Consider the following 12,278-nt stretch of genomic DNA (forward strand, 5'->3'; position numbering starts at 1 on the left):
ACATCCTTATGGTTTTTTTCCCTCCACAAATAATAATTGAAATAAAAATTGTTCTGCTTCAATGTTTTACCAATCTCGAAAAAAAATATAATTGTCATTTTTACAATCTCCGGACATAAAATTGCCAATGTTGTTATCAAACCTCCAGACATAAAAGTATTAAACTGTCAATGTTTTACCAATCTCTGGACATAAAAAAAAATGCTTTAATAATTCCTCCTCAAAAAAAAAAAATTAAAAAAAAATAAAAAATCAAGAGCACAAAGAATGCCTCTCCAACGCCATCCAATGTTGTTGTCCATGGCAAAACGCAGTGAAAAATATAGATATGTACACATCACACAACTGCACTTGAATAGTTGAAAGAAAACACAGACTGTCAAAATCAATGCTGGTGACACCCAGTGGGGTGACAAAGCATACACATTTGTAACGTTGCTGATCTAACTACCAAAAAGCTGCTTCTTCATCTTCATGGGCTGCAACACCCACTGCTATTCCAATGTACAAGTGGGCTTCTACGCACTTGACCGTTCAAGTCGCCACGCTCTGGTTTCAGGAGTGTGCATGCTGGCTAGGTTCTTACTTCTGTAACAAGGAGACAGTGAATGAGAGAGAAAACAATGTTTTACTTGGTTTCCCAAAGTCTAAAAAACCTCAGGCTCAGGAAGAAAATCCCCCCCCCCCCAAAAAAAAAAAAATAAAAAAAAAAATAATAATAATAATAATAAATAAAAAAAAGTCAGTTTCAACATTCTCTTGGAGACATGGTGGTGTACATAATTACCTACCTTCAACAGCAGAAAACTAGGATCCAATTCAAACCCAGTCTGACGCAGCGATGGTCACAAATAAATCCCTGGCTGAAGTTTATCTACATCCATGGATACAAACCACATCATCATTAAGATGACAAGTGTGGGTTCAAAATCATTTATCTCCGCTACAATACTCGCAGTGCACCCAGTCAGTATAAGAAGATCAATGTTACTTTGTTACTTGCTATGCTTGTCCATCCCCCTCGTCAGAAACAAAAAATAAAGGAATAAAAATATTAAAAAAGCAACCACCCCCTTCTCCCCCTGTCGAATCATGACAAGGGGGTGGGTGGACTGACTGGCAGACAAACGTACACATACGTCAAACTTGCCAACAGCAACACGCCACTGACAATGCATGGCTAGGGACCAGAAAAAATAAAACCAAAAGCAATTACGTATTGATCATCATCATCATCATTATCGTCATCATTGTCATCGTCGTTATCCATCAAGGATGTTGACGATGAAAAGGCCGGGCGTCAAGAACACGACATGCACCAGTCTGATATGGTTCAAAGGGATGATGCAACACGTTACACACAACACCCTACACACAAAGGACACGTACACATGGCAAACCCCACATCAACACGGGATCCAATCCTATACAGACATATATTTACAACATGTGACCAATGTCTCGGACAAAAATCATACATGGATGTGCTCAATGCTCAACTTCGAACTGATCACCATGTGTACAATGCAGACAGGTGAAGTGAAGAACAAAATCAAATCAAATACTGCAAAATGTCCACATTTATAATACAATTGTTTAAAAAATAATGTTATTGTGCCAGTTTGACTTGCACTCATCACGTATATTGCTAGGTCACAAAATGTACTGGTTGAGAGAAGTGTGTGTCAGACTGGTTTGTGTGTGTCAATAAGTTTCTGGGAAATAGGAGTGTGTGTGTGTGTGTGAATGTGTGTGTGTGTGCGTGTGCACAAATTTATGCATGTCTCTATAAGCAAGAGTGTGTGTGTGTGTGTTTGTGAGTGTGCATGTGTGACGTGACAGTATATTGCAGACTACAGCACATCTTGACGTCTCTGCTATCACTAGTATCAGGTGATAAAATCTTGTTATTCTCGCATAAAATAGTGATAGTACCTTATTCATCCTAAGTTAGCACTTAAAAATAAAAAGGGGGATGGGGTGTTGTGCATATTAATATTATTCTGTTTCTATTTAAAACATATCTTCCATTTTCTTTCTGTCTCACATTTCCCCTCTCTTTGACATTCTGTACACAGATAAAGATCCGGAAAATGGGAGGTCATATTATCTACAATCAGATGACATATTATCTACAATTTGTAACAAACAATTTATCAAACTCGTCCTTGCTTTCTGCTTTTTTCCTTCCTCCTTTTCTTTCTACCTGGAAGGTAAGTTGAGTGGTTTCACAAAATATCCTATGACTTCTTCAAGTTGTTGACTGCCATCAATCCCAGACTCTCATCCACAGAGCTCCAAAAAGCTACGTTATTTAAACCATCAACACAACAACTACCTGTCAGCTGCCTTTTTCCCAATCTTTTATACAAAGAAAATACACAATGGCGAACCCACTAAAGCAATCTTCATTTGTTTATAAACAACAAACAAAAAAATGGAGTGAGTGCTATGTGGTCCCAGTGTTCTCAGCACATACTCAGCTAGGGTTAGTCAACGCAAGCGGTCTTTGTCAAGGTGAAATGTGTTCATTCCATTTACAGAGTAAATCAGCATCAAACTGTGTTTACGTCTGTGAAAGGAATGGAGGAAGCAAAGGTTTGCATCTGAATGTGTGTGTGTGTGTGTGTGTGTGTGTGTGTGTGTGTGTGTGTGTGTGTGTGCATGTGTGCATGCACACATATGCAGTGTTGAATGATGTGTGTATGACTGAAGGTATCATAACATAACTCTTTCGATTCGCGCGTGCGCGTGCGTGTGTTTGTGTGTGTGTGTGTGTGTGTGTGTTTTGATTGTTTTTTCCTGGAAATGGGGCCATGTTGTCCCAAGTGGAAACAGTGGGGCGAAGGCCAAGGAGAGATCATGATGTACAAGGCGTCTGGATGTTGACAGGGAGAGACACCTTCATTAAAAGAGGGGTCGGGGGCTGTGGGGGCGAGAGGGGGAGGGAGGGGGGGGGGACAAAGGAAGAGAGCTTATGAATCCAATCAACTAAAAGATTAGCTGGTCAAAGGGGCAGCTGTTTTACCCTGTAGCACACAGACTAGCCAATAATAATGTCATAGACTACAGACAGTTACTGACTTTAAAAAAAACCAAAAACAATATTAATAAAATATCAAAAACATGCACAACATAGTGAAGGCAGTGCATACACAAAAGTTTCGTCTGAAACTGGTTTGCTCTCTTCCCATGTTGTGTGCATGTGGCAAACCATGCACACTTCCCCTTGTCCCTCAAGTCTGTGGGGAGTCAGTGGGGCGCCACACACAGCAACTGATCACCAGATTCCCCCAGGTCTGTCGGTTGTGTGTCAAAGCCTGGTCTATGTTGTTAAAAAAAAAAAATCATCCAAAAAATAAAAATAAATAAAAAATCACACTTCTCAACATCATCTAATCAGACCTGGGATACCACCATGCAGACATCGAAACAGACCTGGGATACCACCATGCAGACATCAGACCTGGGATACCACCATGCAGACATCGAAACAGACCTGGGATACCACCATGCAGACATCTAATCAGACCTGGGATACCACCATGCAGACATCTAAACAGACCTGGGATACCACCATGCAGACATCGAAACAGACAGCTTGCTCCTCCACTGTTCAAAAACAAAACACTAGGTAGAAAGCTCAGAGAAAGCTCCAACTGTACAGGTACCCAGGAGAAATCTGGATACTACAATGTTCTGATTCACACGCTCAAATCGTGTCACACAGAAACTACTGTCCCACAAAAACAACAAAAAAAAGTGTTCATCAGAGAAAAAATATTCCCAACAAACACATACATATATGTGCAAGCTACATATGTATGAGAATTTATGTACACGATGACAGATCCTAGGCTAGAAATTCAACATCGACAACACTCATTATAAACCCCAACGGAAAATCCTTCACAAAGTGAAAAAAGTCGTTTCTCCAAAGCATGAACATTCTCCTCTGTAACCACTGAGAATGCAGGCAGCGAAACATTTAAGTCGTCGGCATTCCTCGATTCTCATATGAAACACAGCGTACTGATGCGAGTACACGCCTCACATGAGCACAGAGCAAGCAAGGGGACACCATTCACTGGTTTTGCTTTCTCTCAACAACGATCCTCAACAAAACGTTGTCCTCACACAGCTTTCCATCAGCACACCATGTGTGTCCCTATACAACACTCACAGCCTGGCTGAACTCAGCTGCTGAGGAACAACGCTGGGCTTCCAGCTTGTTTATATATATGTACATATGTGTTTATGTTATCGTACGAAAAATGTATGTTGTGCATGTGTGTCTGTGTCTGTGTGTATGTTGGTGTTGTGACACTGTCTTACTAATCTGTGACGGACTTCCTTCAAGACTGAACTCTGGGGACAAAAAAAAAAAAAGTGACGCAGTTCACACGCACAATATTCACTGGAGAAAACCTTCCACTGGCTCCTTTTTTTCTTCTTGTTCTTTTTGTGTAACTTTCTACACTTTCTTGTCGCTGTTGTTGCCACTCAGTGAGGGGAGTGAAGGGCGGGGAGGGGAGAGGGGCTGGACAGAGGAGCAGCAGGCAGCTCAGGCCAGCCAGGTCAACTCTGGGGGGTGGACAGAGACATGTGGGAGGAGGTTGTGGTGGCCGGGTGGAGGGGAAGGGAGGGTGGGAGGGGGGGGGGGGGGGCAGGGAACTCAGGCCAGGAAGGTCAACTGTTGGGGTGGGGGGTGAAGAGGGACAGGTTGTGGTGGCCAGGAGGAGGAGGAGGAGCGTGAAGCTCAGGCCAGGCAGGTCAACTGTTGGCGTGGGGAGTGGAGAGGGACAGGTGGGAGGAGGTGGCGGTGGCGGGGGCGGAGGCAGCGATTTGTGAGGGGTAGGACATGGGCAGGTCGGCCACGCTGCGGGAGGGGGCCAGGAATCGGGCATGGTGTGACAGCATGCCGAGAGGAGGGGGCCCCGTGTGGGCAAAGTACTGGTCGGGGACGGGGGGCAGCGTGATGGGCGTCATCTGGCTCCTCAGGTGGGCGTCCATGATCTGGGAGTAGGCCGGCTTGTGGTGGGGGGCGTAGCCAGCCCCGCTGATGCCCATCATGTCCAGCGGTGTCAGGGGCTGTAACTGAGGCTGGGGGCTGGACGCTGGGGGATTGCTGCGGTTCTCTCCCCCTCCCCCTCCCCCAGCATTGTTGGTGGTGGCCTTGGGGGTGTTGAGCTGGGAGTGTGCAGGCTGTGGGTTGGACTGCGTCACCTGGCTGCTGGTGGCCGTGGAGTGGCCCAGAGACACCCCGCACTGCAGCAGCTGACTTGACACCGCCGCTGCGGCCGCTGCCGCCGCTCGCTCAATGACCTCCGGGGGCTGGGCCGACATCAGCACAGGGTCGATCCCCGGCAGACCCATCAGGCAACCCAGGTTGGCTGCCGACCCCCGCCCCTGCCCATCTCCCCCCCCACGGCCATTGGCGTTGGCCTGTTGCCCCGACAGCTGGTTGGAGCTGGAGATGTTTCCGTCCTGCAGCTTGCGGCCTCCCATGCCCACCGACAGTGTACGCTCGTAGTGGTTCAGAGTCTCCACCAGGGAGCGGGGGATGCCGCTGAGTCCTGACGGGAAGTCCTGCTGCCTCTTCTCCCCGATGATGATCAGGTCGTCGTCTGAGGAGGAGTCGGACATCATCTTCTTGCCGCCTGTGTTCTGGCCGTGGCAGGGGACGGGGACCATGGTGGGTGCGTTGTACAGCTTGTGTTTCTTCTTGCGGTACTTCTTCATCTGGCCCTCAAAGTTCAGCCCCTCCGGCACCTGCTTGATGTGGATGTGCATCTGGGGAACACAAACCACACCACACGTCATGGACACGCCCTCAGTAATGAAGAACCCACATACTGGAGGGGGTCACGGGGGCATGGGGGGTGGGGAGGACAGGGAATGGAGGGGCGGGGGATGGGACATGATCAACAAACAGCAAACAGAATGAAACAAAGTTACAAAACTGCACACACATACACACACACACACACACACATACACACACACACACACACAGAAAATCAGCTGATTGATCTAGAATCAAAGAAAATGTTTACACCCACCAACAAATGTTCAGTTTGATTAAGAAAACGGCAAAAAAAACAAATAAAAAAAACCAACATACACCCAGAAATGAACAGTTTTATTTTGAAATCATGATGTTCACCTTGAGGGTGTGAGCACACAGGCTGTTCTCGTTACCTCCCCTAATTCCATCATACACACACACACACACACACACACACACCGTCCCTAGTCACCATGACGCCAACCTTAAGGGTGTGAGCCCACAGGCTGTTCTCATTACCTCCCCTAACCCCATCACACACACACACCCACACCCACACACAGAGTGCCCAGTCACCCTGACATGACACCTTGAGGGTGTGGGCATGGAGGCTGCTCTCATTATCTCCTTTAACCACACCCCTCCTCCCCCCATCACCCACCCACACACACACCATCCCTAGTCACCCCTGACGCCAACCTTGAGGGTGTGAGCTCGCAGGCTGTTCTCGTTACCTCCCCTAACCCCATCACACACACACACACACACACACACAGAGTCACCGTGACACTCACCTTCAGTGTGTGAGCACGGAGGCTGCTCTATTATCTCCTTTAACCCTCCCCCATCACCCCCCCCCATCACCCCCACACACAGAGTGACCATGACACTCACCTTCAGTGTGTGAGCGCAGAGGCTGCTCTCATTATCTCCTTTAACCCTCCCCCATCACCCGCCCCCCCCCCCCCCCCATCACCCCCACACACAGAGTGACCATGACACTCACCTTCAGTGTGTGAGCACGGAGGCTGCTCTCATTATCTCCTTTAACCCTCCCCCATCACCCCCCCCCCCCATCACCCCCACACACAGAGTGACCATGACACTCACCTTCAGTGTGTGAGCACGGAGGCTGCTCTATTATCTCCTTTAACCCTCCCCCATCACCCCCCCCCCCACACACACACACACACAGAGTGACCATGACACTCACCTTCAGTGTGTGAGCACGGAGGCTGCTCTCATTATCTCCTTTAACCCTCCCCCATCACCCCCCCCACACACACACACAGAGTGACCATGACACTCACCTTCAGTGTGTGAGCACGGAGGCTGCTCTCATTATCTCCTTTAACCCTCCCCCATCACCCCCCCCCCCCATCACCCCCACACACAGAGTGACCATGACACTCACCTTCAGTGTGTGAGCACGGAGGCTGCTCTCATTATCTCCTTTAACCCTCCCCCATCACCCCCCCACACACACACACAGAGTGACCATGACACTCACCTTCAGTGTGTGAGCACGGAGGCTGCTCTCATTATCTCCTTTAACCCTCCCCCATCACCCCCCCACACACACACACACACACACACACACAGAGTGACCATGACACTCACCTTCAGTGTGTGAGCACGGAGGCTGCTCTCATTATCTCCTTTAACCCTCCCCCATCACCCCCCCCCCCACACACACACACACACAGAGTGACCATGACACTCACTTTCAGTGTGTGAGCACGGAGGCTGCTCTCATTATCTCCTTTAACCCTCCCCCATCACCCCCCCCACACACACACACACACACACAGAGTGACCATGACACTCACCTTCAGTGTGTGAGCACGGAGGCTGCTCTCATTATCTCCTTTAACCCTCCCCCATCATCCCCCCCCCCCCCACACACACACACACAGAGTGACCATGACACTCACCTTCAGTGTGTGAGCACGGAGGCTGCTCTCGTTGGTGTAGGAGCGGTGGCAGACCAGACACTTGTGGATGCGTGAGGCCTCCTTCTTCACCTGCTCCTCATGGTTACGGATGTGGTGCTGCAGGTTGGACATCTGCACGAAGGCCCGGTCACAGCCCTCAAACGTGCACAGGTATGGCTTCTCTCCTGTGGACACACACAGTGTATTGTATTGTATTGTATTGTATTGTGCATAGTCCCTTCCCTCAAATGTGCACAGGTACGGCTTCTCTCCTGTGGACACACACAGTGTGTTGTATTGTATTGTATTGTACCCAGTCCAATCCCTCAAATGTGCACAGGTACGGCTTCTCTCCTGTGGACACACACAGTGTGTTGTATTGTATTGTATTGTACCCAGTCCAATCCCTCAAATGTGCACAGGTACGGCTTCTCTCCTGTGGACACACACAGTGTGTTGTATTGTATTGTATTGTACCCAGTCCAATCCCTCAAATGTGCACAGGTACAGCTTCTCTCCTGTGGACACACACAGTGTGCTGTATTGTATTGTATTGTAATGCATTATATTGTATTGTACCTAGTCCTTTCCCTCAAACATGCACAGGTATGGCTTCTCTTCTGTCCGCACACACAGTGTGTTGTGTTGTGTTGTGTTGTGCTGTGCTGTGTTGTGCTGTACTGTATTGCATTGTAATGTGTTGTGTTGTGTTGTGTTGTGTTGTGTTGTGTTGTACTGTATTGCATTGTAATGTGTTGTGTTGTGTTGTACTGTATTGCATTGTAATGTGTTGTGTTGTGTTGTACTGTATTGCATTGTAATGTGTTGTGTTGTACTGTATTGCATTGTAATGTGTTGTGTTGTGTTGTGTTGTATCATATATATTTGTCACACAAAGCCTGGTCACAGCCCTCAAACGTGCACAGGTACAGCTTCTCTCTTGTGGACACACAAAGTGTGTATTGTAATGTCTTGTGGTTTTTTTTGTATGTGTGTGGTTTTTTTGTTTTGTTTCTTGTATGTGTGTGGCAAGAGTGACTGTTTCTGTCCCACCATTTTGGTATCCAGTCTTGTTTTTCAGTGTGAACGAAACATAATTTCCCCCCGATCCAGAAATACAGTTTAGTCCACTCAGCCTTTCATACAGTGATGCACACAACGTACATCTTCAGAGACCAACAAAGGGAAGGCGCATTCTGTGAACAAGAGAGAGAAAAGATGCCGTGGGGGTCACTGTGTCTTCCCTTCAGGTCAGTGGTACACAAAGAGCAGGACTTCAGGAAAGAGTAGCGCGCGCACACGCACACACAAACTACATGCATAACCAAAAAAAATAGATGGAAGCACCCATTTGTAAAAGCTATGTGCTGAACAGCAGACACTATAGAGTATGACTGAATGCAGTATAATCCCTGCTATAGCTGTATGTTGGCTGCTGTGTGACTGACTGCAGTATAATCCCTGCTATAGCTGTATGATGGCTGCTATGTGACTAACTGCATTATAATCCCTGCTATAGCTGTATGTTGACTGCTATGTGACTGACTGCAGTATAATCCCTGTTATAGCTGCTGTATGTTGGCTGCTATGTGACTGACTGCAGTATAATCCCTGCTATAGCTGTATGTTGGGTGCTATGTAACTGACTGCAGTATAATCCCTGCTATAGCTGCTGTATGTTGGCTGCTAAGTGACTGACTGCAGTATAATCCCTGCAATAGCTGTATGATGACTGCTATGTGACTGACTGCAGTATAATCCCTGCAATAGCTGTATGATGACTGCTATGTGACTGACTGCAGTATAATCCCTGCTATAGCTGTATGTTGGCTGCTATGTGACTGACTGCAGTATAATCCCTGCTATAGCTGCTGTATGTTGGCTGCTATGTGACTGACTGCAGTATAATCCCTGTTATAGCTGCTGTATGTTGGCTGCTATGTGACTGACTGCAGTATAATCCCTGCTATAGCTGTATGATGACTGCTATGTGACTGACTGCAGTATAATCCCTGTTATAGCTGCTGTATGTTGGCTGCTGTGTGACTGACTGCAGTATAATCCCTGCTATAGCTGTATGATGGCTGCTATGTGACTGACTGCAGTATAATCCCTGCTATAGCTGTATGATGGCTGCTATGTGACTGACTGCAGTATAATCCCTGCTATAGCTGTATGTTGGCTGCTATGTGACTGACTGCAGTATAAACCCTGCTATAGCTGCTGTATGTTGGCTGCTATGTGACTGACTGCAGTATAAACCCTGCTATAGCTGTTGTATGTTGGCTGCTATGTGACTGACTGCAGTATAATCCCTGCTATAGCTGTATGTTGGCTGCTATGTGACTGACTGCAGTATAATCCCTGCTATAGCTGTATGTTGGCTGCTATGTGACTGACTGCAGTATAATCCCTGCTATAGCTGTTGTATGTTGGCTGCTATGTGACTGACTGCAGTATAATCCCTGCTATAGCTGTATGTTGGCTGCTATGTGACTGACTGCAGTATAATCCCTGTTATAGCTGCTGTATGTTGGCTGCTATGTGACTGACTGCAGTATAATCCCTGTTATAGCTGTATGTTGGCTGCTATGTGACTGACTGCAGTATAATCCCTGCTATAGCTGCTGTATGTTGGCTGCTATGTGACTGACTGCAGTATAATCCCTGTTATAGCTGTTGTATGTTGGCTGCTATGTGACTGACTGCAGTATAATCCCTGCTATAGCTGTATGTTGGCTGCTATGTGACTGACTGCAGTATAATCCCTGCTATAGCTGTATGTTGGCTGCTATGTGACTGACTGCAGTATAATCCCTGCTATAGCTGTTGTATGATGGCTGCTATGTGACTGACTGCAGTATAATCCCTGCTATAGCTGCTGTATGATGGCTGCTATGTGACTGACTGCAGTATAATCCCTGCTATAGCTGTATGTTGGCTGCTATGTGACTGACTGCAGTATAATCCCTGCTATAGCTGTGTATGTTGGCTGCTATGTGACTGACTGCAGTATAATCCCTGCTATAGCTGTTATGTTGGCTGCTATGTGACTGACTGCAGTATAATCCCTGCTATAGCTGTATGTTGGCTGCTATGTGACTGACTGCAGTATAATCCCTGCTATAGCTGTATGTTGGCTGCTATGTGACTGACTGCAGTATAATCCCTGCTATAGCTGTTGTATGATGGCTGCTATGTGACTGACTGCAGTATAATCCCTGCTATAGCTGTATGTTGGCTGCTATGTGACTGACTGCAGTATAATCCCTGCTATAGCTGTATGTTGGCTGCTATGTGACTGACTGCAGTATAATCCCTGTTATAGCTGCTGTATGTTGGCTGCTATGTGACTGACTGCAGTATAATCCCTGCTATAGCTGTTGTATGACTGCTATGTGACTGACTGCACTATAATCCCTGCTATAGCTGCTGTATGTTGGCTGCCTATGTGACTGACTGCAGTATAATCCCTGTTATAGCTGCTGTATGTTGGCTGCTATGTGACTGACTGCAGTATAATCCCTGCTATAGCTTGTATGTTGGCTGCTATGTGACTGACTGCAGTATAATCCCTGCTATAGCTGCTGTATGTTGGCTGCTATGTGACTGACTGCAGTATAATCCCTGCTATAGCTGTTGTATGTTGGCTGCTATGTGACTGACTGCAGTATAATCCCTGCTATAGCTGCTGTATGTTGGCTGCTATGTGACTGACTGCAGTATAATCCCTGCTATAGTTGTATGTTGGCTGCTATGTGACTGACTGCAGTATAATCCCTGCTATAGCTGTATGTTGGCTGCTATGTGACTGACTGCAGTATATAATCCCTGCTATAGCTGCTGTATGTTGGCTGCTATGTGACTGACTGCAGTATAATCCCTGCTATAGCTGTTGTATGTTGGCTGCTATGTGACTGACTGCAGTATAATCCCTGTTATAGCTGTATGTTGGCTCCTATGTGACTGACTGCAGTATAATCCCTGTTATAGCTGTATGTTGGCTCCTATGTGACTGACTGCAGTATAATCCCTGCTATAGCTGTATGTTGGCTCCTATGTGACTGACTGCAGTATAATCCCTGTTATAGCTGCTGTATGTTGGCTGCTATGTGACTGACTGCAGTATAATCCCTGCTATAGTTGTATGTTGGCTGCTATGTGACTGACTGCAGTATAATCCCTGTTATAGCTGCTGTATGTTGGCTGCTATGTGACTGACTGCAGTATAATCCCTGCTATAGCTGTTGTATGTTGGCTGCTATGTGACTGACTGCAGTATAATCCCTGCTATAGCTGTTGTATGTTGGCTGCTATGTGACTGACTGCAGTATAATCCCTGCTATAGCTGTATGTTGGCTCCTATGTGACTGACTGCAGTATAATCCCTGTTATAGCTGCTGTATGTTGGCTGCTATGTGACTGACTGCAGTATAATCCCTGCTATAGTTGTATGTTGGCTGCTATGTGACTGACTGCAGTATAATCCCTGTTATAGCTGCTGTATGTTGGCTGCTATGTGACTGACTGCAGTATAATCCCTGCTATAGCTGCTG

General features: G+C 46.8%; 1 protein-coding gene across 3 annotated transcripts in view; it reads right to left on the reverse strand.

The window, feature by feature from the left end:
- Nucleotides 1–694: 694 nt before the first annotated feature.
- Nucleotides 695–12,278, reverse strand: part of LOC143301877 (uncharacterized) — a 95,658-nt gene continuing 84,074 nt past the window's right edge. The window contains exons 5-7 of one of the 3 annotated variants that reach the window (XR_013057858.1): nucleotides 7,723–7,907; nucleotides 3,467–5,793; nucleotides 695–3,405 (exon numbers count right to left, since the gene is read on the reverse strand). Coding sequence is in view for 2 of the 3 variants with exons in the window: in XM_076616295.1 (XP_076472410.1) it covers nucleotides 4,774–5,793; nucleotides 7,723–7,907 (1,205 nt within the window). In the remaining variant the exon portion in view is untranslated. Of the gene's footprint in view, nucleotides 5,794–7,722; nucleotides 7,908–12,278 lie in introns of all 3 variants that reach the window. The other 2 variants (XM_076616295.1, XM_076616297.1) reach the window with 2 other exon arrangements.

The sequence above is a fragment of the Babylonia areolata genome, chromosome 28, assembly GCF_041734735.1.
Source record: "Babylonia areolata isolate BAREFJ2019XMU chromosome 28, ASM4173473v1, whole genome shotgun sequence".
In the NCBI taxonomy this organism is placed as follows: Eukaryota; Metazoa; Mollusca; class Gastropoda; order Neogastropoda; family Buccinidae; genus Babylonia; species Babylonia areolata.